General features: G+C 46.5%; 1 protein-coding gene across 9 annotated transcripts; it reads right to left on the bottom strand.

Moving 5' to 3' along the window:
• Positions 1–556: 556 nt before the first annotated feature.
• Positions 557–22404, bottom strand: LOC138841736 (insulin-like growth factor-binding protein 3 receptor). 9 transcript variants are annotated; one of them, XM_070042588.1, is made up of 6 exons: positions 22327–22404; positions 9809–10007; positions 9525–9714; positions 4664–4893; positions 2920–3089; positions 557–663 (listed from the first exon to the last, which is right to left on the bottom strand). In XM_070042588.1, the coding sequence occupies exons 2-5, from the start codon at positions 9971–9973 to the stop codon at positions 2952–2954; spliced, it is 723 nt and encodes a 240-aa protein (XP_069898689.1). In that variant the 5' UTR covers positions 9974–10007; positions 22327–22404; the 3' UTR covers positions 557–663; positions 2920–2951. The 9 variants fall into 9 exon arrangements, with proteins under 9 accessions (XP_069898689.1, XP_069898688.1, XP_069898687.1 ...); XM_070042587.1 differs by having other exon boundaries at positions 9809–10010; positions 22327–22345; XM_070042586.1 differs by lacking the exon at positions 22327–22404 and adding an exon at positions 11635–11823 and having other exon boundaries at positions 9809–10010.
• Between the last annotated feature and the right edge of the window lie 121 nt (positions 22405–22525).

Raw genomic sequence — 22525 nt, forward strand, 5'->3', positions numbered from 1 at the left:
GATAGTTTGCGCCTGCGTGCAGGATGGAGGCTGGGAGGGGCTGGGGGAAGGCTGCGGTTGTTGCCGTTGCTGGACGCGGAAAAGGCGGGAAAATGGACCACTGTTAAGGTAGTAACTATTCCGTTTAGAGTAAGCCCCAAATGCAAGGAATTGATCATGCAGTCAGTGTTGGGAAACTCTACCTGTAAAAATACACCCCCCCCCCAAAGACACGGAGGCCTTGCAGGGTTGCATGACTTACCCAAGGTCACAGTGCATTTATATTAAAGCATTTTCTATGTATTTAGGTCAAACCCCCAATTATTCATAAAGTTCATGGAAAGAATCAAGACACTGAATGGCAGAGCCAATGTTTTCCAACCTCCGGAAAGAGCTGAAGTAACTATGCGCTATGCCTACCTGTTCCCCAAACTAAAAAAAAAAAAACAAAAAAAAATCAACAAAGGGAATGGGCTGAGATGGCACTGGCCTGAGTTCCCAGCACTCAGGAGGTTGAGGCAGGGGGACCTCAAGTCCAAGGCCAGCCAGGGACGGGGATAAATGGCAAGATCCTGTCTCAAAAAAAAAAAAAAAATAGCCTTTTATTTCCCCCAACTCTCCAGCTCTTCACTTTTTGTACATTTCTTCCAACTCAGAACCAAAGCCCAAGAAGTTGATTCACACCTGGAGAAAACAAAAACAAAACACAAAACAGGTCAGAGAGTTCTGAGGGGCAGCTCTGGGGTGAGAACAGATTGAGGGAAAAGCAGAAATGACAACTAGAGCTAGATGTGGGTGTTCGATCTGCCAAAGACCAGAACACCTTCCTTTCCCAATGTAAGGCTGAGAGGGCTACATCATTTCCAGTCCCAGGTAGATGGTTCAGGGCAGTGAGGTCTAGCCCAAAGCAAAATTAGCAAAGTGGATCCTGAGCTTCCAGTTCCTCTGGCCAGAGCAGTTCCCATTTCTCCCAGAGGAATCTCTTAGAACACTGAGGCCATTTGAAGCTCAGGACAGCTTAAAAGAGGATGCATCATGATGTGGTTTTCACAGTAGACTAGACAACCTGATAAGATCTTTTTGCAGAAATACTTTCTCCCTTGATGAACTGACATATAAACTAGTTAGCCAATATGTCTTCCCTCCACACAACCCTTTACCCCACTCTTCTCCTGGTTCTTTGGGAAACTGATTTCCTCTAAATATCTTGTCAGCAGAACCAAATTTTTCTAAATGGAATGATGATTGAATGTGGTACGTGTAAAGTGTTTGGACATACAGACTGGGCATCTTTCTTTTGGGCTGTTAAAGTTGAATTTTACAATTGTACATAATTGGCATCATAAACTTCAAGACAAAAGCAAGAGAAATATGATTCATATCCAGAATAAATCATCAAACTTCAACATTTTTTTTTGAGGGGTGCCATCCTGGAGCTTGAACTCAGGGCCTAGGTGCTCTCCCTGAGCTTTTTTTCCCTCAAGGCTGGCACTCTTATCATTTGAGCCACAGCTCCACTTCAGGCGTTTTGGAGATAAGTTTTATTGGAGATAAGAGTCTCATGGACACCAGGTGTTGGTAGCTTACACCTGTAATCCTAGCTATTCAGGAGGCTGAGATCTGAGGATCATGGTTGGAAGCCAGCCCAGGCAGAAAAAGTCCCCATAAGACTTCAATAAACACTCAAAAACAAAAACAAAAAACCCAGAAGTGGCTCTGTAGCTCAAGTGGTAGACCACTAGCCTTGAGCACAAAGAGGCTCAAGGACAGAGCCCAGGCCCTGAGTTCAAGCCCCACAAAAAAAAAAAAAAAGTCACAGAATTTCCTGCCCAAACTGGCCTTGAACCATGATCCTCAGATCTCAGCTCCCTGAGTAACAAGTGTGAGCCACCAGCACCTGGAGAAACCCTCTTAACTCATCATCATAGTCAAAAGGTGGATACAAACTACGGCTATGGATCAATCTTTTTAGTAGCCATAGAGTACCACCAAACTCAGGGCCTTGCACTTGCTGGGTGGGCACTCCATTGTGAAGCCACATGTCTAGCCCTTTAAAAAAAAAATACAGATTTTTTTGGGGGGAGGTCCGGTCGTGGGGCCTGACTCTGGGCCTGGGCACTGTCCCTCAGCTCTTCAGCTCAAAGCTAGAGCTCTACCACCTGAGCCACAGCACCACTTCTGGCTTTTTTCTTTTTTCTTATGTGGTGCTGAGGAATCGAACCCAGGGCCTCATGCATGCAAGGCAAGCGCTCTACCACTGGGCTACCTTCCCAGCCCCAAATACAGATCATTTTTGAAAGAGGGAACTCATTTTCTGCTTTGGCAAGTACCTGGACACCTATTCTACAAAGCTAGGATGACAGACACTTGCCTGTCATAGCCATTTTTGTTCTGACTAGTCCCCAACCCTGAGCCTCCTAAATCATTAGGATTACAGGTGTGAGCATCAGCCCTTAGCTCAGTTATGGATCAGTCTTAGAAATTATAAGACTATTTGAAAGAAATCAGTCACAAAATATGGGTAAGTCTATCTACATAAAGGTCACAAATAAGTAAAACTAAACCACACTCACCTATGGAATGTGTACTTTCATGAAACTCTAAGGTAAGATGGTTAACTTCTAGGGAGACACATGACGTCTCGGGAAGCAAGGAAGATGGGAGTTTTAGGGAATATTCAATTTCACAAGTGTCTCTAAGAATTTGCCAAGCATATTTTAATGCTTCTTTTTACTTTCCTAGTTGAATTTGTTAACTATTTTGTAATTGAAAATACGAAGATAAATGGTATTTGTGGTATAAACTGTTCCCAGTTTCTCAAGAGATAGATGTGGGGACTGATAAGCAGTATTTAAAGATGGACTCCAAGAATCTCTCTACCCCAGTTACAGCCGCCACTCCCGCCCCATCCCCTGTTCTCATAGGAGTGAAGATCCTCACCTGAGAACAAGGCAGGAACTAGGCCAGTGCCCTCAGAGCCGGGCTCTAGACCAGTGGGACTCTCGGCGGGGGTGGAAGCATTTAGCAGTGATACAGCAGAGAAGACCACAGAAGAGAAGCAGGAAAGAGCCCAACACCAGCAGCCTGGAGCCACACAGAGCCAACTCCTCCTAGGGGTGGGAGAGAAGGGGAAAATGATGGAGAGTGGGAGGATGCCTTCTCTTGGGAAGACATCTTGCCCCCAGCCCAAGAGTTATGGGTAAAGACTACATAAGAGAGAGGCTCTTTGGCATCTAGGGAGAAGCTAAAGGGAAAAATGTTATTGTGAGACAAGTTGACATTTGGCTCAATGGTTTACAGACTGCTCTCCTGCCCAGCCATGGACAAAATCCAGAATGACTGCTTGAGCCAGGAACATTCTCTCTTCTTCACATTTGAAAGGCTATGCAAACAGAGCATGAGTGAAGACGAGCAACAAACTCCCTAGCTGCTCTCCCTCTTTCACTCAGCCCATCTCCACCTAACACCAGGGAGGGAGGGCTTCTCTCCCCTCCTTGAAGGTCCTCAGAGACTCCCACTTCAGTGTCCAGTTGCAGCATCTTTGCCTGGATTCACAGTGGGCCCTCCAGTGCAGTCCCCACAGTATTTCTTGCTTCTTCTAGGCCCTTCCTAAACTGCTTAGCATGCAGTACCCTCAAAGACTAAGCTCTTCCCAATCCCAAGGCTTGTGGTCCTGGTCTATCCCTACTCCAGACTCTTGGATGGTAACCACTTCCTTATTCTTTAAGAATGGCAGGTGAGAAGGCGGGGATTACAACCCAGGCTCTGACACAAAACCAGTTGTGTGGCCTTAGGCAATTGACTCCCTCTGTCTCTAAACCTATTTCCTCATCTGTAAAATGGGCTAACAGCACCAACCTCAAAAGGTTATTTTAAGATCAAATGAGATAATGAACCTGAAAACACTTTGTACATTATGAGCTACTGTACATGATCCTTTCTTAAGTGCCACCTTCTCCAGGAAGCACTCTCTATAAATATTCGAGTTAAGGGTTAATTGCTCCTTACTTTGTGTTTGTATAACACTGTTTATATCTCTATGACAGCAATTAGCCTATTCTGCCTCTTGTTCACAGCTGCTTCATTCCTTAGAGATAGAGCTCAGGTTTTATCTTGCTTAAGGACAGTCCAACTGCCATTTATCAAATCTACTAGGTATCCTCTATAGGGCTGAGCATTTTTGACAGTCATCCTCATTCAATCCTTATTTGCTGGAATTCAGAGTGGTATCTTCTCTTTTAGGAAGCAGCAGAGGTTCAGAAAGGTTCAGATTCTTGCTCTAGCCCACACAGCTTCTCAAGTAGTGTTGGAAAGTCTAGAGATTTTCTTTCTCTTTCTCTTTCTATCTTTCTTTCTTCCTTTCTTTCTTCCTTTCCTTTCTTTCTTCCTTTTACTTTTTGCTAGTCCTGGGGCTTGAACTCAGGACCTGAGCACTGTCCCTGAGCTTCTTTTGCTCAAGGCTAGCACTCTACTACTTGAGCCACTTCCGGCTTTTTCTGTTTATGTGGTACTGAGGAATTGAGCCCAGGGCCTCATGTATGTTAGGCAAGTACTTTACCACTAAGCCATTCCCAGTCCAAGTCTAGATATTTTCCAGTAGGTGAAATTCCCACCTGGTACTTTCCACACACAGCATTCAGCAATGGCAGTTTACAAAACCAGGGGATCAACCTGAGGCTCTTACCGAAGTGAGCAGCTTGGTGAGCGCAAGGCCTTCGTGGCTCCAGACCCTGACACACTCCTCACCCATCTTAGGGCTCAGGGTGGCATTTCCTGCTCCCTCCTCTGAGCAGGATATGGGTGGCTGACTGGAGGGCAGGATTCCTGGACCAGCACTAAAATATAGACAGGTTCCTGGAGTCCTTTCTGGAGCCACTCTGGCTGTGATGAGGATCAGCTCTGCTGCAGAAGACCCTGAAAGAGGGATGGGAAAGAAAGAAATCACAGGTAGTCAGGTGTGGTGACTCAGGCCTGTAACCCCAATCACTTGAGAGGCAGCTACTTGAAATGGAGAGACAAAATCAAAGTTCAAGCAAAAAGGGAGATTCTAATCTCAGCCATACAGGAGGAAGACCAAGATGTGAGGCCTGACCCCCCAAAAGTGAAAAACCCTATATATATATTTTTTCTGTCGGTCCTGGAGCTTGAACTCAGGGCCTAGGCACTGACCTTGAGCCTCTCTGTGCTCAAGGCTAGCACTCTTCCACTTGAGCCACGGCGCCACTTCCAGCTTTTTCTGTTTATGTGGTACTGAGGAATTGAACCCAGGACTTCAAAGCGTGCTAGGCAAACACTCCACCACTAAGCCATATTCCCAGTCTCAAAAAACCCTATCTTAAAAAAAAAAACAGGCTGGGTGCTGATAGCTCATGCCTATAATCCTAGCTACCCAGGATGCTGAGATCTAAAGATCCTGGTTCAAAGCCAGCCCAGGCAGAAAAGTCTGTGAGACTTTATTCTACAATTACCCACCAGAAAAGCTGGACGTAGAGCTGTGGTTCAAATAGTAGAATACTCGCCTTGAGCAAAAGAAGCTCAGGGACAATGCCAGGTCCTGTGTTCATGACTGGTACACACACAAAAAGCATACGTGTATATGGTATTAAAAATGAGCTTGTTTAACAAGTCTCATTCTCTTCAACTCTCACAAATACCTTTCTCTCTCTCTTTGTTTTGTTCAATCCCGGGGTTTAAACTCAGGGCCTCGGTGCTGTCCTTAGCCTCTTTGTCCTCAAGGCCAGAGCTCTCCTACTTGAGCCACTGTGCTCAAGATTAGAGTTTCACAGATTTTTCTGCCTGGGCTTGCTTCGAACCATTATCCTCAGATCTCAGCTTCCTGAGTAACTAGGATTACAGGTGTGAGTCACCAGTGTCTGGCTCTAAGGCTTTCTTACAGGTGTTTGGGCATTCATGGCTATTCAAGAATTCCACATACTTTAGCACTGAGAATGAAAATAGCTGTGCATCAATGAACACACAAAGTGACTGACATTAGGTTACAATCAATGTAACAGTCACACAGAGACCCATGAGGTTATAGCAGAACAGGCAGATGCACCCTGCCCAATGTCAGTTTGTATAAATTGATTTGTCCTTTTTTTTTTTTTTGGTGGTGGAGCCTGAACTCTGGGCTTGGGCGCTGTCCCTCAGCTCTACAGCTCAAGGCTAGCGCTCTTACCACTTGAGCCACAGCGCCACTTCTGGCTTTTTCTGCTTATGTAGTGCTGAGGAATCGAACCCAGGGCCTCATGCATTCAAAGCAAGCACTCTACCACTGAGCCATCTTCCCAGCCCCTTATTTGTCCTTTTTAAAAAAAGCTGTTTTCGGAAGTGGCGCTGTAGCTCAAGTGGTAGAGCGCTCACCTTGAGCTGAAGAGCTGAGGGACAGCGCTCAGGCCCAGAGTTCAAGCCCCACGGCCGACCAAAAAAAAAAAAAGACATTCTAAAAAAAAAAAAAAATAAATAAATAAATAAAAAATCTGCTGTTCCAGGCTGGGAAGGTAGCTCAGCAGTAGAGTGCATGCCTTGCAAGCATGAGGCCCTGGGTTCCATTCCTCAGCACCACATAAACAGAAAAAGCCAGAAGTGGTGCTGTGGCTCAAGTGGTAGAGCATTAGCCTTGAGCTGAAGAGCTGAGGGACAGCGCCCAGGCCCAGAGTTCAGGCCCACGACCAGACCCCCCCCAAAAGAAAAGGTTCCCAGAAGTCTGATGATTCTACTTTTCTTCCCTTCTTTTTCTTATTTTAAAATTTTCATTATAGCCGGGCCCCAGTGGCTCACACCTGTAATCCTAGCTACTCAGGAGGCTGAGATCTGAGGGTCAAGGTTCAAAGCCAGCCCCTGCAGGAAAGTCCATGAGACTCTTATCTCCAATAAAACACTAGAAAACTGGAAGTGGCTCTGTGGCTCAAGCGGTAGAGCACTGGCCTGGAGCTGAAGAGTGCAGGGACAGCGCCCAAGCCCAGAGTACAAGCCCCACGACTGACAAAAAAAAAAAAAAAATTTTTAAGTTTTCATTATAAAAGTGATGTACAAGCCCGGAGCTGGTGGCTCAAGTCTGTAATCCTAGCTACTCAGGAAACTGAGATATGAGGATCACCGTTCAAAGCCAGGCCCAGCAGGAAAGACCATGAGACTCTTATCTCCAATAAACCACCAGAAAACCGGAAGTGGTGCTGTAGTTCAAGTGATAGAGTGCTCGCTTTGAGCTGAAGAGCTCAGAACAGGGCCCAGGTCCTGTTCAAGCCTCACAACTGGGGGGGGGGGGGGAGTGGTGTACAGAGAGGATATAGTTATGTAAGTCAGGTGATGAGTACATTTCTTTTGGACATTGTCACCCTATCCTTTGGTCTCTCCCAGTTTTTCCCTCCCTCTTTCCTCCTTTTTCATTTCCTTACAGTTTTTTTTTTGTTGTTGTTGTTGTTTGTTTTTTTGTCGGTCGTGGGGCCTGAACTCTTGGCCTGGGTGCTATTCCTCAGCTCTTCAGCTCAAGGCTAGTGCTCTATCACTTGAGCCACAGCACCACTTCTGGCTTTTTCTGGTGCTGAGGAATTGAACGCAGGGCCTTATGCATGCAAGGCAAGCACTCTATCACTGAGCCACCTTCGCAGCCCCTCCTTATAGTTTTTAGATCAGATATCTAAGGTCAAATGGCACCCAGGAATCAATGACACTAAGTGTGTCTGTCTCTCTGTCTCTCTGTCTCTCTGTCTCTCTGTCTCTCTGTCTCTCTGTCTCTCTCTCTCTCTCTCTCTCTCTCTCTTTCTCTCTCTCTCTCTCCCACTCCTGGATGGCCAGCAGACTCCACCCTCCTCGCAGCAAAGTCTCCACCCAGTACCTGCGTTACCTAGGCAACTAGGACACCTGGAAGAGTCACTCTGCATCCCCTGAGGCCACATCTGAATTTGATGTGGCCACACCTTTCTCCACCCACACCCTAGATAAGGCCTAACCCAGGCCCAGACGCCCTCTCTGTTCTTTTCTAGCTTTCTCAGCTCTTTCCTTCTCTTCTCTTTCCCAGCTCCCTTCTCTTTCCTAGCTCTCTCTTTCCCACCTTTCCCAGATGCTCTCTTTTCTAGCTCTTTTTTGTAGCTGTCTTCTCTTTCCCAGCTCTCTCTTTTCCCAGCTCTCTCTTTCCCAGGCCTTTCCCCACCAAGTGGAGGGCCAAGATGGCCTGGTGCCAGCCAGAATGATGAATAAACCTACCCCTTACCTGAATACCACGTGCATGGTGCTGTTCTTACTTGGCTACCTCTTTTTAAAAACCTAACACATAAACAGGTACTTAAAATATTAGTTTAGACTGTTATCTGAAAAAAAAAATTAGTTTAAAGCCTGGCACCAGTGTCTTAGAGCTGTGATCCTAGCTACTTAGGAGGTTGAGATTTGAGGATTGTGCTCTGAAGCCAGTCCTGGCAAGAAAGTCAGCAAGATTCTTTCTTTCTTTCCTTTTTTGTGGGTCATAGGGCTTGAACTCGGGGCTTGGGCACTGTCCCTGAGCTCTTAGGCTCAATGCTAGTGCTCTATCACTTGAGCCAGAGTACTACTTCTGGTTTTCTGAGTGGTTTATTGGAGATTAGCGTCTCAAGGACTTTCCTGCCTGGGCTATCTTTAACCCTCTATCTTTGAACCTCGATCCTCAGATCTCAGTGTCCTGAGTAGCTAGGATTACAGCCGTGAACCACCAGCAGCCTGCTTGGTGAGATTCTTAACTACAATTAATCACCAAAAAAGCTAGAAGGGGAGTTGTGGCTCTAGTAGTAGAGCACTAGCCTTGAGTAAAAAAAAAAAGCACAGGGACAGTGCTCAGGCTTTGAGTTCAAGCCCCAGGACGGGGTCTGTGTGTGTGTGTGTGTGTGTGTGTGTGTGTGTGTGTGTGTGTGTGTGTGTGTGTGTGTGTGTGTGTGTGTGTGTGTGTGTGTGTGTGTGTGTGTGTGTGTGTGTGTGTGTGTGTGTGTGTGTGTGTGTGTGTGTGTGTGTGTGCGCGCCCATGTGCACAGACACACACACACAAATACTAGTTTAATTGGACACATCATGCTTTTCCCCTAAGAGGAGATTGCTGAACTGTGCTCATCTTTTTTTTTTTTGCCAGTCCTGGGCCTTGAACTCAGGGCCTAGGCATTGTCCCTGAGCTTTTGCTCAAGGCTAGCACTCTACTATTTGAGCCACAGCACCACTTCCAGCCTTTTCTGTTTATGTGGTTGGTACTGAGGAATCAAACCCAGGACTTTGCATGCTGGGCAAGCACTCTAGCCCCCTAAGGCACAGTCCCGGTCATCGTTGCCCATCCCATCTCATCATACTTCCAAGGCCTGAATCAAAGGGCACTGAACTGAAAGGAGAAAGGCAAAACATAAGAGTTACCTACATTGTGGGTAAAACGTTTACTGAAAGTAGGCCTTATTATAGCAGAAATGATGAAGGCGCAGGGTTAGAACCCAAGGTCAATAGGATGGTGATGTCTCTGACAGGATCCAGCTCTGAGCATTCTCATGCTGCATCCCACCCTCAACCCTTCAACCCCAAGTTCTCCCTGATCTCACCTTTCAATCCCATCTGACTACCAGAGATCTTGGCCTGGAATGTCTGAGTCTTGTTCCTGTCTGGACCATCCCCAAAGTTCAAGGTAGTCAGTAAGCCCACGACGTGAGACCCTTGCCACTTCCCTGTGACTGTACCATTCATAGGGCACAAGGTCAGCTGACCAAAAGATCTCAAGAAAGAGACCCAATCCTGTGAGCAAAAGAAAAGTAGAACAGATGTGAGCTTAGATCAGCAGCAGCAGCAGCAGACCTACATGGGAAAGGTGAGCAGTGGGAGCACTTACCTGTGGAATGTCAGGGCTGCGAAGGCCAGTCCTATGGGTAAGGAGGAAGCCACCCAGGCCCAGGCCTGAGAAGCCAAGAAGCAGCAGGATCAAAGTGGCACAAACCAGAGGTGGGTGGTGGGCCAGACAGAGATGCAGGTTGTGCCCTGCCTGGCAGCTGCCCATGGGAAGCAGAGGAGTCTGGGCCTCCACGGAGAGCCTGCTGGAGGACAGCAAGGGAGAAGCAGACAGCCTACTGGTCAGATGGTACTCACCCATGTTATGCAAAAGGAAGCTAGAGCTCAGAGAAGACAAGAAACTTGCCCAAGGCCACACAGTCAGATCCTAGCACAGCCAGATGGAGAATCTAAGACTCCGGATTCCCAAAGTTTATCTCCCTGTTCTACTTAAATATTTGCTGCATTCGACTTCTAAAATAAAGCAGAAGCAGAACTGAGCATTCTGTACAGGCAAAGGGAACTTGAAAGGGAGAATTCTCAGCAGGACAAAAAGGAAGCAGCAGCTGCGACTAGGCTTTGGTGGGAGACCAGATCTAAGCAGAACTCAGACTAGGGGAAGTGGTCTAGAAGGCCCCCATTTGGGAGCTCAGGGGCTAGGTAGGTGCGACTCTCCCTTGCGACTCCTTGTCTACGTCCCATCAAGCCGGTCAACCGCTGTCAGCTTGTAAAATGGGAGTTCTCAGATCAGGAAATCAGAAGGTGGATTCCATGTGACCAGACAGCACGGTCTGCACGAATTTAGCCATGCAGGAATTCAACAGATGTCCTTTCTCCCGGTGTCATACCGGTCCTCAAAACCAGGTGAGGCAAGGCAACACTACGGTAGGGGAAACTGAGGCTCAGTGGCTTTCCCTCACACAGGAGTGGTAGGGCCAAGGACCCACTTCCCGCCTCTACAGTGGAGTCATTTATCCCACGCAAAGCGGCGACAGGTAGACGAAAAGGAGTTAAAGCATACGGGGTGAACGGAGGCCGGGAACGGGCAGGTGACACCGACGCTCAGCCCCTGCCCTCCAGCCTCGAGCCCCAGCTTATCTGGAAGGGGGAGGAGGGAAGCAACAGGAGGGAAAAGGGCCGAGCCCGAGGGGTCCGACGGCTGGGGGCGCACCCGGGCCTCCCCTCCGACTCCAAGCCCCCCTCCGGAAGGATCTCAACACCCGCATCCCTCCCCCGACCTCGCGGCATTGGGTCCGCCCGCCGCTCGCTCTCACCGGTCGGAGCCGGGCGGAGGCCGGCGCCCCCCGCGACGTCACGCGTGAAGCGGCGGAGGGGCGGGGTCCCGGCTTCGCTCTCCCCCGCCCCCCCCAGGACCCTCCCTCCCGGGAGGGGGGTGGCGGGATGCGCATGCGTAGTGGCCACGCGGACGCCCGTTCTCAGGCTAGGAGAGCGTACCAATAGGACCTGCGACGTGGGGGGGGGGAGGAGGGAGGGATAGCGGGGAAGAGGAAGAGAACTCCCGAAGTGGTGAGGACATCAAGGGAAGCCAGGCCACGCGTGCTAGCTAGCTACACTGCAAATTCCCCCGGCCTCTCTTCAGCGACACGCTGGGAGGGTGTCAATGGGAGACCCGTCTCCCCGTATTCAGCTATTCGTCTCCCACCTGCGCCCAATAGCACGGCCCAGCCACGCCCAGATCGCGGGCAAGGGATCGGGGTCCGCCCCGGTGGCGTGGCGCTCGCTCGGGCTGGCGGAATCTGTGCTCCCCGGCCGGGTTGCCTCCCCGCTGTTCTGCATCCATAAGAAGGATCACTTATCTACACCTGGGACCCGGGTCCCGGTCTTTATGACTCCCTAAAATGCACAGGATCAGAGATGAGATCATCTTACCCGAAATAGCCCTCTCGGAGAGCCAGGAACTCTCCAGTTCAAATCCGGTCTGCCGGTGCCCCTGCCTAGGCCATACTCTGTTGAAAGGGGCAGTCTGCCGGCCGCCTGTGGCTCACTCCTGTAAATCCTAACTACTCTGGAAGCTGAAATCTGACGATCAGGGTTCAAAGCTAGCCCGGGCAGTCCTTAACTGCTGAGCTCCAGTGAACCACCTGAAAGCCGGAAGTGGAACTGTGGCCCAAAGTGATACAGTGCAGAAAAAACAACTCAGGGACAGCTCTTGGGCCTTGGGTTCAAAGCCTCAGGATCGGGGCACACACACAAACACACAGTCTGTCTCTGGGCCTGGGCGCTGTCTCAGCGCTTCAGCTCAAGGCTAGCGCTTTACCTTGAGCCACAGGCTGCTTGCAGCGTTTTCTGCTTATGTGGTCCTGAGGACTCAAACCCCCGGCTTCATGCATGCAAGGCAAGCACTCTACCACTGAGCCACCTTTTCAGCCCTCCACGATCACTTTCTTAAGACTTATACCGTATTTTTTTTTTTTTTTTTTTTGTCGGTCGTGGGGCTTGAACTCTGGGCCTGGGCGCTGTCCTTCAGCTCTTCAGCTCAAGGCTAGCGCTCTACCACTTGAGCTACAGCGCCACTTCCGGTTTTCTGGTGGTTTATTGGAGATAGGAGTCTCACGGTCTCTCCTGCCTGGGCTGGCTTTGAACCGCGATCCTCAGATCTCAGCCTCCTGAGTAGCTAGGATTACAGGCGTGAGCCACCAGCGCCCGGCATTATACCGTATTTTTGTCGTTGTTTTGGTTTGGATTTTGGTAGTGGTAGCACTGGGGGTTTGCACTTGCTAGGCCAGTCACTAGAGCCACGCCTCCTCAACCCTTTTTGCAATTATTCCCAGCTAGGCCTAGATCTTGAGTCTCCTATTGACCTCCTAAGTGGGATAACACATGTATACCACCACCCCAGTTTTCACTGGTTTGCCCTGGCTAGTGTTGAGCCAGCTGAAATCCTGCACATCACAGCAGCCTTCTGAGTAGCTAGGATTAAAGGGCTAAGCCACTATGTCTAGGAAAGAGAGAGAGCGAGAGAGAGAGCATGTCTTTTCTATACCATAACCCATGACAGTTTACACCACAAAACCTTTACATACATGATCTAACAGCTTTTGCTAAGGTGTCATGACCTTTTCCATGCATGGAAGAACACAACAGGCAGACCACAGAATTGGAGGAAATATTTAAAAATTATGTATTTCTCTGATAAAGCGTTATTACACAGAACATATAAGTAACTTAATAACAACAAAAGCCAAGAGAATCTAACAAAACTAAGAACCTGACTAGATACATTAAAACAAAAATGCGAGCTGAGAAGGTGGCTCAGTGGTAGAGCGCTTGCCTAGCATGCCTGAGGCCCTGGGTTCGATTCCTCAGCACCACATAAGAAAAAAGCCGGAAGTGGCACTGTGGCTCAAGTGGTAGAGTGCTAGCCTTGAGCTGAAGAGCTGAGGGACAGCGCCCAGGCCCCACGACCAGACCAAAAAAAAAAAAAAATGCTTCACATGCACTAATCATTAGAAAAATGTAACTCACATGCTCTCCACATCTGGGAACTCGGCTTTTTTTTTTTTTTTTTTTTTCCCCAGTCCTGGGGCTTGAACTCATGTCTGAGCACTATGCCTGAGCTCCTTTTGCTCAAGCTCTTGAGCCACAGTGCCACTTACAGCTTTTTCTGTTTATGTGGTACTGAGGAATCGAACCTAGGGCTTCATGCATGCTAGACAAGCACTCTACCACTAAGCCACATCCCCAGTCCTCTCAGTTTCTTTACTCAGGGAGCAATGCCTCTTCTTCTGGCTATTTTTGAGATAAGTCGCAGTATTGTTCTGCTTGGCTACTGTGAAATGTGATTCTCAGATTCCAGCCTCTGAGTAGCTAAGGTTATAAGATGTGAGGGCCACTGGTGGCTGGCTTTTTTTTTTTTTGGCACTGGTGAGACTTGAACTCAGTACTTCATACTAGTGCTTGTTTTTGTTTTTGTTTTTTCTCACAGCTGATGTTTTTACCACTTGAGCCATACCTTCACTTCTGGCCTTTTGCTGGTTAATTAGAGATAAGAGTCTTACAGAGGCCGGTCACCAGTGGCTCATGCCTATAATCCTAGCTACTCAAGAGGCTGAGATCTGAGGATTACAGTTCAAAGCCAGCCCAGCTGGCCTGTACTTCCGTATACTTCCCAGATAACTGTGATGAGAGGCATATGCCACCACACCCAGCTATTAGTTTAGATGGGGTTTCTATGAGTTTTTATCCAGGATAGCCTCAAACTGTGATCCTCTGCATCTTTGTTTCCTGAGTAGCTGAGATCAGGAGCTACTTGATTCTTTTTTTTATTCTTTTTCTTAGTTTTTTTTCTAACTTGTGGTAAAACATACTATTTCATCACCCCAGAAAGAAATCTTGTAACTACTGAACAATAATAGCCCTTCATGCTTCCTTAAACTTTATCCTAAACACTTTTATCTACTTTGTAGATAAAATTTTCCTAGAAAAGCAATTTTATACAAGCTGACTAAAAATACTTGTCCATTTGTAACTGGCTAGCTTCACTTATAGCTTCATTTAGCATAATGTTTCTCTCTCTCTCTCTCTCTCTCTCTCTCTCTCTCTCTCTCTCTCTCTCTCTCTCTCTCCCTTTCTCCCTTTCTCTTTCTTTCTCTCTCTCTCATGACAGTACTAAAGCCTGGGCACTGCCCCTGAGCTCTTTTGTTTAGGCTAATGCTCAACCACTTGAACCAAAGCTTCACTTCCAGCTTTTTCATAGTTAATTGGAGATAAGAGTCTCATGGACTTTCCTGCCTGGGATGGCTTTAAATCATGATCCTCAGTCCTCAACTTCCTGAGTAGTGAGGAGATCAGGCCTGAGCCACTGGCACCTAGCTCTCTCAAACTTCTATGCTTGGCCTGGGCTCAAACCACAATTCCCATATTTCTACCTCCCAAGTAGCTAGTATTACAGGCTTGAGCCACTGCACCCAGCTTACAATATATACATTTTTTAATGATAAATAACAAGTGTTAGCAGGGATGTGGAGAAATTGAAATCCTTGTATCAGGGCTGTATATTACTATTACCTATGCTGTGGAAAACAGGTTAGCAGCATGTCAGTAAATTAATCATAGTATTATCATGTGACCTAGCAATTCTCCTAAGCGTTTACCTCAAATCTGAAAAGATGTTTAAGCAAAAAAAAAAAAAGCATATTGATGTTTACAGAAGCTCTATCCGCAATAGTAAAAAGCAGAAATAACCCATATGTCTAACAACAGATGAATGGATAAACAAAATGCAGTGTATACATACAATGAAATATTGTTTAGCAGTAACAAGAAAAGAAATTCTGGTCCAAGCTTCAACAAAATTAATCTTGTTGTCATGATTTCAAGTAGATAGTATTTATACTGAAAGGAAGTACTATATGCTTTCCACTTACATGAGACATCTAGGGTATAAAAATTCATAGAGTCAGACTGGGAATGTGGCTTAGTAGTAGAGTGCTTGCCTAGCATGCATGAAGCCCTGGGTTCGATTCCTCAGTACCACATAAACAGAAAAAGCGGGAAGTGGCGTTGTGGCTAGCCTTAAGCAAAAGAAGCTTAAGGACAGTGCCCAGGCCCGGAGTTCAAGCCCCAGAACTGGCCAAAAAAACCCCAAAAAACAAAAAACATAGAATCCAAAAGTAGGATGGAGGGCCCAATGTGGTGATACATGCCTCTAATACCAGTTAGTCAGGAGGCAGAGACAGAAAGATCACAAGTTTGAGGCCAGCTTTAAAAACAAAATAGAGCTGGGGGCTGGGAAGGTGGCTCAGTGGTAGAGTGCTTGCCTTGCATGCATGAGGCCCTGGCTTCGATTCCTCAGCACCACATAAGCAAAAAGAAAAAAGCCGGAAGTGGCGCTGTGGCTCAAATGGTAGAGTGCTAGCCTTGAGATGAAAAGCTGAGAGACAGCGCCCAGGCCCAGAGTTCAGGCCCCACTACCGGACCCCAAAAAAAAAAAAAAAAAAAATAGAGCTGGAAATTAGTGGCTCATGCCTGTAATCCTAGCTACTTAGGAGGCTGAGATATGAGAATCGTGGTTCAAAGCCAGCCCAAGCAAGAAAAGTTTGTGAGATTCTTATCATCACTGAATCACTGAAAACTGGAAATGGAATATAGAAATAGAGTGCTAGCCTTGAGCAAAAGAGATCAAGGAATCCAGGCATTGGTGGTTCACGCCTATAATCCTACTCATTCAGGAGGCTGAGATCTGAGGATCACAGTTCAAAGCCAGCCTGGGCAGGAAAGGCTTATCTCCAATTAACCACTCAGAAAACTGGAAGTGGTGATGTGGCTCAAGTAGTAGAACACTAGCCCTGAGCTGAATTGCTGAGGGCAGCACCCAAGCCCAGAGTGCAAGCCCCACGACCAACAAAAATTAAAAAAAAGAAAAGAAGGACTGGGAAGGTGGCTCAGTGGTAGAGCGCTTGCCTTGAATGCATGAGGCCCTGGGTTCGATTCCTCAGCATCACATAAGCAAAAAGAAAAAAGCCAGAAGTGGCGCTGTGGCTCAAGTGGTAGAGCGCCAGCCTTGAGCTGAAGAGCTGAGGGACAGTGCCCAAGCCCAGAGTTCAGGCCCCATGACCGGACCCAAAAAACAAAAAAAGAAAAGAAAAGAAAAGGAAAAAAAAAAAAAAAAGAGCTCAGGGACAGAACCCAGACCCTGAATTTAAACATCATGGCTGGAAAAAATACATGGGAGAGAGCAAAGGAAGGGATGACAGTGTCCAAAAAGAAATGTACTTATCATCTGACTTGTAAAATGGTAACCCGTCTATATATCACCATTATAATTACAATACAAATATATTAATATAAAATATATATAAGCAAAGGGCTAGGTGTGTGTCAAGTGGTAAAGCAATTGTCTATCATGCCAGAGGCCCTAGTTTGATCCTCAGTATTGCAAAAAAATTTAAAAAAGGTAGGCTGGGGTTGCACAGCTGGGAAAATGGTAATGGGGAATTAGTGCTTAGATGGTATAGACTTGCAATTTAGGAAGATTAAAAACTACTACAGCCAGGTGCCAGTGGCTTACACCTGCAAACTACTCGGTAAAGCTACTCAGGAGGCTGAAATCTGAAGATCACAGTTTGAAGCCTGACCAGGTGGGAAAGTCTATAAAACTCCTACTTCCAATTAACCATCAAAATGCTGGAAGTAGAACTCTGGCTTAACTAGAATGCTAGCAAAAAAGCTCAGGGACAGTACCCAGGTTTAGAGTTCAAGTCCCAGGATAGATGAAAAACAAAACAAACAAACAAAAAAACACTTTTGGAGATCAGTGGTGCTGATGATTCTACAATAATGTGAATGTACTTAATGCCGATGAACTGGACACTTTTATTTTTGTTGTTGTTGGTTGTGGGGCTTGAACTCTGGGCCTCGGTGCTATCCCTGAGCTCTTCAGGTAAAGGTGAGTGTCTACCACTTGAGCCACAGTGCCACTTCCGGTTTTCAGGTGGTTCATTAGAGATAAGAGTCTCAGACTTTCTTGCCCAGGCTGGCTTTGAATCATGATCCTCAAATCTCAGCCTCCTGAGCTAGGATTACAGGTATGAGCCACTGGCACCCAACTGGACACTTAACAATAACTAATATGAGCTTTAGGATGTGGCTCAGGTGGTAGAGAACCTGCCTAGCACACACAACCATCACTAATCAAACCTCACTGTGGCCAAAAAGATTTTTTGGCTTTTTTATTTTATTGTAAAGATGCTGTACAGAGGGGTTACTATTACATGAGAAAGGTAATGAGTACATTTCTTTTGGAGCATTGTTACCCTGCCTTTATTTTTCTCCTATTATCCTTTCCCTCCCCCACCTTCCTCATCTCCGCCCCCCCCCCCAATTGTAAAGTTCATTTCCAACAGTGTCTTGTGAGGGTCATTGTTGCAATGGGTCATCCTGTGTCCTTGTTTCACCATTTTGTTATTCTCCTTCCCAAATTTGATATATTTGTATATACATATATATATGCACACACACACACACACACACACACACACACACACACACACACACACATATGATGCAGGGTACCAAAATCAAGTACAGTGACAACAAGGGATATACCATAGGAGGAAGAACATACAAAGGAAACAAAAAAATCACATAGTACATTAAAAAAAACCACCACAAAGATGGTAAATTTATGTTATGAGTATTTTACCCCAATAAAAAAAAATAGAGGGCTGGGAAGGTGGCTCAGAGGTAAAGTGCTTGCCTTGCATGCATGAGGCCCCGGGTTCGACTCCTCAGCACCACATAAGCAGAAAAAGCGGGAAGTGGAGCTGTGGCTCACGTGGTAGAGCACTAGCCTTGAGCTGAAGAGCCGAGGGACAGCGCCCAGGCCCAGAGCTCAGGCCCCACGACCGACAAAAATAAAAAAATACAGGCATCAGGCACTGGTGGTTCATCCTATAATCCTGGGTGCTCAAAAGGCTGAGTTCTGAGGACTGAGTTCCTAATGCAGCCCAGGCAGACAAATCCAGGAACTTTTATTTCCAGTGAACCAGAAAAAAGCCAGAAGTGGAGGTGTGGCTCAGATGTCACAGTGCCATAGTGAAAAGGCCATATAGTGAGAGTGAAGCCCCAGAACTGGCACAAAACACATACATACATATACACACATACATATACACATACATGCATGCATGCATGCATACACAAATGAAGGAAAAAGAATGAACTACTACTACACGATACAACATGGAACATTGAAAACATAATTCTAACAAAATAAAAGTCTCCTGTTGTATGATCACACTGCTATGAGCTACCCCAGAGAGACAAATGAACACATATGCCAAGTAGATCAGTGACTGTCAGGGGAGGAGTGGAGGAGGGAGTAGGTGGAGCTGAGGCTTCCTTTGGGGTACTGAAAATATTTTAGAACGAAACAGAGGTGAATGTACTTAATGCCACACCAAATTGTGCATTTCGAAATGGGTAGAATGGTAAATTGTATGTCAAGTGTAATTGACTCACAATTGTTTAAAATGCTGAGCTGATTTTTTTTTCTCTTAAATATTGTCTTCTTACTGGATCTGCTCAGGTAACAGTAGCACCTTTTCCCCCTCACCCCCATCTCCCAAGCAGGAAATTTGAGTCAACCCTGACTCCACCCTCTGCTCTTCTCCCACACATCCCCATCCATCATTAAAATTGTCTCTGGAACCTTCCTGACTTTGGGCTTTCATTATCTCCCTTCAGGACTACTGTAGCTGTCACCTAACCCTCCCCTCTGCCTCCACTCTCTCCTCCCTTCGCTGCAGCCTCCACATTTCCTACTGAATTCGATTCCTAAAAGAACAAGTTCAAGGTTGCTCTGCTCCCTCCTTCAGCCCAATGTCAATCTTGTCCCTCCTCCTTCTCTGCGCTTTTCTACCTTTACTCGTTCAACAAATATTTACAGAGCACCTCGAGATGCCCGGATGCTGGAATCATGATGAGGAAAGAGAATGGTTTAGCCTTCACGGTCTTCATTTTAATGAGAAGGAGAAGTAAACAGAAGAGTTTTTTTTTTTTTTTAATGGACAGGAAGGAACGTGAGGAGGATTGCAGGCATTAAAGAGAAGATTTCTTTATGAGCTGTTGCTAGTGGGTGTGGTGTCAATCTTCCTGCAGTGTGCAGTTCTGGAAGGTGTCAGTTTCAGGCAAAAGGACCAGCAAGGCAAAGATCCAAAGAGGAAAAGATTGGCCCCCAGGATGGTGAATTTTCTGGGGCCATGGCTCTGTAAACAAACCATGGCAAAGACACTGGAATTTGTTAGAAAGCCAATGGAGGAGTGTGTGTGTGTGTGTGTGTGTGTGTGTGTGTGTGTGTACACACTCGCGCACCAGTAGTACTGGAGCTTAGTTATGGCCTGGGCCCTCAGCTCTTTCACTCAAGGCTGGCACTCTACCAATTGAGCCCCAGCTTCACTTCTGGCTTTTTGACAGTTAACCGGAGATAAGAGTCTCCCAGGAAGTGGTGCTGTAGCCAGGAAGAGGTAGCTTTGAGCTGAAGAGCTGAGGGACAGCACCCAGGCCCAGAGTTCAAGCCCCATGACCGACAAAAACAAAAACAAAAAAACAAACAAAAAGAAGAGTCTCCCAGACTTTCCTGCTCCAGGCTGGCTTCAAACCTCAATCTTCAGATCTTAGCGTTTTGAGTGGTTAGGATAAAAGGTATGAGCCAGGGATGCCTGGCCTTTTTATTTTATTTTATTTTATTTGTGCCAGTACTGAGGCTTAAACTCAGGGCCTCACATTCTTGCTTAACTTTTTCACTTGAGGTTGGTGTTCTACAACTTGAGCCATACTTCCACACTGAATAATAAAATACTAATTTGCTTTATTTTTCATATCTGCTATTTGCTATAGTTCACTATAATGTGAACTTCATGAAGGAGTCTGTTTTGTTCATCAAAGTATTCCAAATACTCAACATATATTTACTAAATAAATAAATTCTTTCACATCTATCTATCTATCTATCTATCTATCTATCTATCTATCTATCTATCTATCTATCTATCTATTTATCTATTTTGGTTGTTGTTGTTGGTCATGGAGCTTGAACTCTGGCCCTGAGCACTGTTCCTTAGCTCTTCAGTTCAAGGTGAGTGCTCTACCACGTGAGCGTCAGCACCATCTTTTCTGGTGGTTTATTGGAGATAAGAGTCTCATGGACTTTCCTGCCTAGGCTGACTTTGAAACGAAATCATCAGATCTCAGCCTCCCGAGTAGCTAGGATTACAGGCATGAGCCAATGGCACCCGGCTTCACCTATATCTTAAACTTCAGATTCTACATAAATCTTTTCCCAGGTGTGAACAATTCTCACTCTTCCCACAAACAAATAGAAATTATTCTCTCCCTTTTTCTTTTTTTTTTTGCCAGTCTGGAGCTTGATCTCAGGGTCTGGGCACTGTCCCTGAGCATCTTTGGCTCAAGGCTAGCACTCTACCACTTGAACCATAGCACCACTTCTGGCTTTTTCTATTTATGTGGTACTGAGGAGTGGAGCCCAGGGTTTTATGCGTGCTAGGCAAGTACTCTACCACTAAAGCCACATTCCCAGCCCCCTTTTGCTATTTCTGCACCTTGGACTATTATTGCATTTTCCAGATAATTTTTGTCATTTGCATGCTGAGATTATGAGGGCAAAAGTCAAGAGCTGATTCATTTGTACATTCATGTACTCAGCCTAAGATCTGTACATAATAAAGATATAATGATTTTTTTGTGTGTGTGTCGGTTGTGGGGCCTAAACTCTGGGCCTGGGTGCTGTCCCTCAGCTCTTCAGCTCAAGGCTAGCAGTCTACCACTTGAGCCACAGTGCCACTTCCAGCTTTTTCTGCTTATGTGGTGCTGAGGAATGGAACCCAGGGCCTCATGCATACAAGGCAAGCACTCTACCACTGAGCCACCTTCCCACTTTGTGTGTGTGTGTGCATGTGTGTGTGTGTGCTGGTAGTGGGGCTTGAGCTCACTTCTGAGTAGGGAGGCCCAAGCCTGTAATTCTATCTACTCATGAGGCTGAGATCTGAGGATCATGGTTCAAAGCCAGCCTGGGCAGAAAAGTCCATGAGACTCATCTCCAATTAACCACCAAAAAGCTGGAAGTGGAGCTATGTCACGAGTAGTAGAGTATTAGCCTTGAGAGGAGAAGGTAAGGGGCAGCGCTCAGGCCCTGAGTTCAAACCCTAGTACCATATTAAAATGATGTTTTAGGTCATCAGTTTTTTCTACAGCAAAACTTGACTTGACACTGGGAGCATAAGATGATGATCCTGGGCTGGGAAAGTGGCTCAGTGGTAAAGTGCTTGCCTCGCATGCATGAGGCCCTGGGTTCCATTCCTCAGCACCACATAAGCAGAAAAAGCTGGAAGTGGCACTATGGCTCAAGTGGTAGAGCATTAGCCTTGAGCTGAAGAGCTCAGGGACAGCACCCAGGCCTAGAGTTCAAGCCCAACAACCAACAACAACAACAAAAAAAGGTGATCCTGACCCCAAGGAATTTGGGAGTAGCCAGGGTCAGTAGTAGCTTTTGTTCTGGAGAAACAATGTTGCAAAGCAGGGAAACTGAGACAGATATCTTGTCCCACAGAGCAGAGCAAAGGGGGATGGCAGGAGTGTAGTAGTCCTAAAGATCCCCAGGACTATTCTAAGGCAATCAGAGGATATCTGAGCAGAGTGAAGGGCATACTATTATATGAGAAATGGCAAGGAGTCAGAAAAGAAGCTGAATCAATAGAGTTCAAACTCCCTTAGCCCAGGGCTATTTCTGTTCATCCCAACTCCACAAGCCAAAGCTGCCATTACAGATCTGGGTCCCTCTCTCCTGTGATTTCAGGGCTGGAAGAGACCTTAAAGATCTTCTAGCCAGAAGTCAGGATGCTGCTGGAATTTAGTCTATTCTTAAGGTGCAATCTACACACTCCCCAAACCAATAAAAGCCTCAGAGCCTCCCTCCCCCACCTCAAGGTTGGGTATGCAAGGACCCTCTTTTGCTTTCTCCTCTGAGAAGCAAACCTTCAAGAAAGCTCCTGATTGCTTCTCTTTGTCTGGCTCAAGTCCCAGTTCCTAGTAAGAAGTCCATACCTGAGACAGTTCCACTTTTTCCTCCTCCGGAGCCAGTTTAAAGTCAGGAGGTGGCACGATGCTGAGTAGCCCAGAGAGTCCCCCAGATTCCTCTGTGGTCAAGCCAGCTGTATTAAAATGAACTTTGTTCCCTGAGGATTTGTTCATGGAGGTGTTATTGTGTACTTGATCACCGTTCCCATGGCTACAGGCTCACAGG

Source organism: Dipodomys merriami, unplaced genomic scaffold (assembly GCF_024711535.1).
Source record: "Dipodomys merriami isolate MVZ:Mamm:240054 unplaced genomic scaffold, mDipMer1.0.p SCAF_328, whole genome shotgun sequence".
Classification (NCBI taxonomy): domain Eukaryota; kingdom Metazoa; phylum Chordata; class Mammalia; order Rodentia; family Heteromyidae; genus Dipodomys; species Dipodomys merriami.

What these genes read in the sequence shown, in the direction of transcription:
- LOC138841736 (XM_070042588.1), bottom strand. Translation starts at nt 9,973, where the DNA reads ATGGGCAGCTGCCAGGCAGGGCACAACCTGCATCTCTGTCTGGCCCAC. An exon ending in GCAGCCCTGACATTCCACAG is followed by an intron (nt 9,715 to 9,808) that starts GTAAGTGCTCCC and finishes TTTTGCTCACAG; the next exon opens with GATTGGGTCTCTTTCTTGAG. An exon ending in TAGTCAGATGGGATTGAAAG is followed by an intron (nt 4,894 to 9,524) that starts GTGAGATCAGGG and finishes TCCCTCTTTCAG; the next exon opens with GGTCTTCTGCAGCAGAGCTG.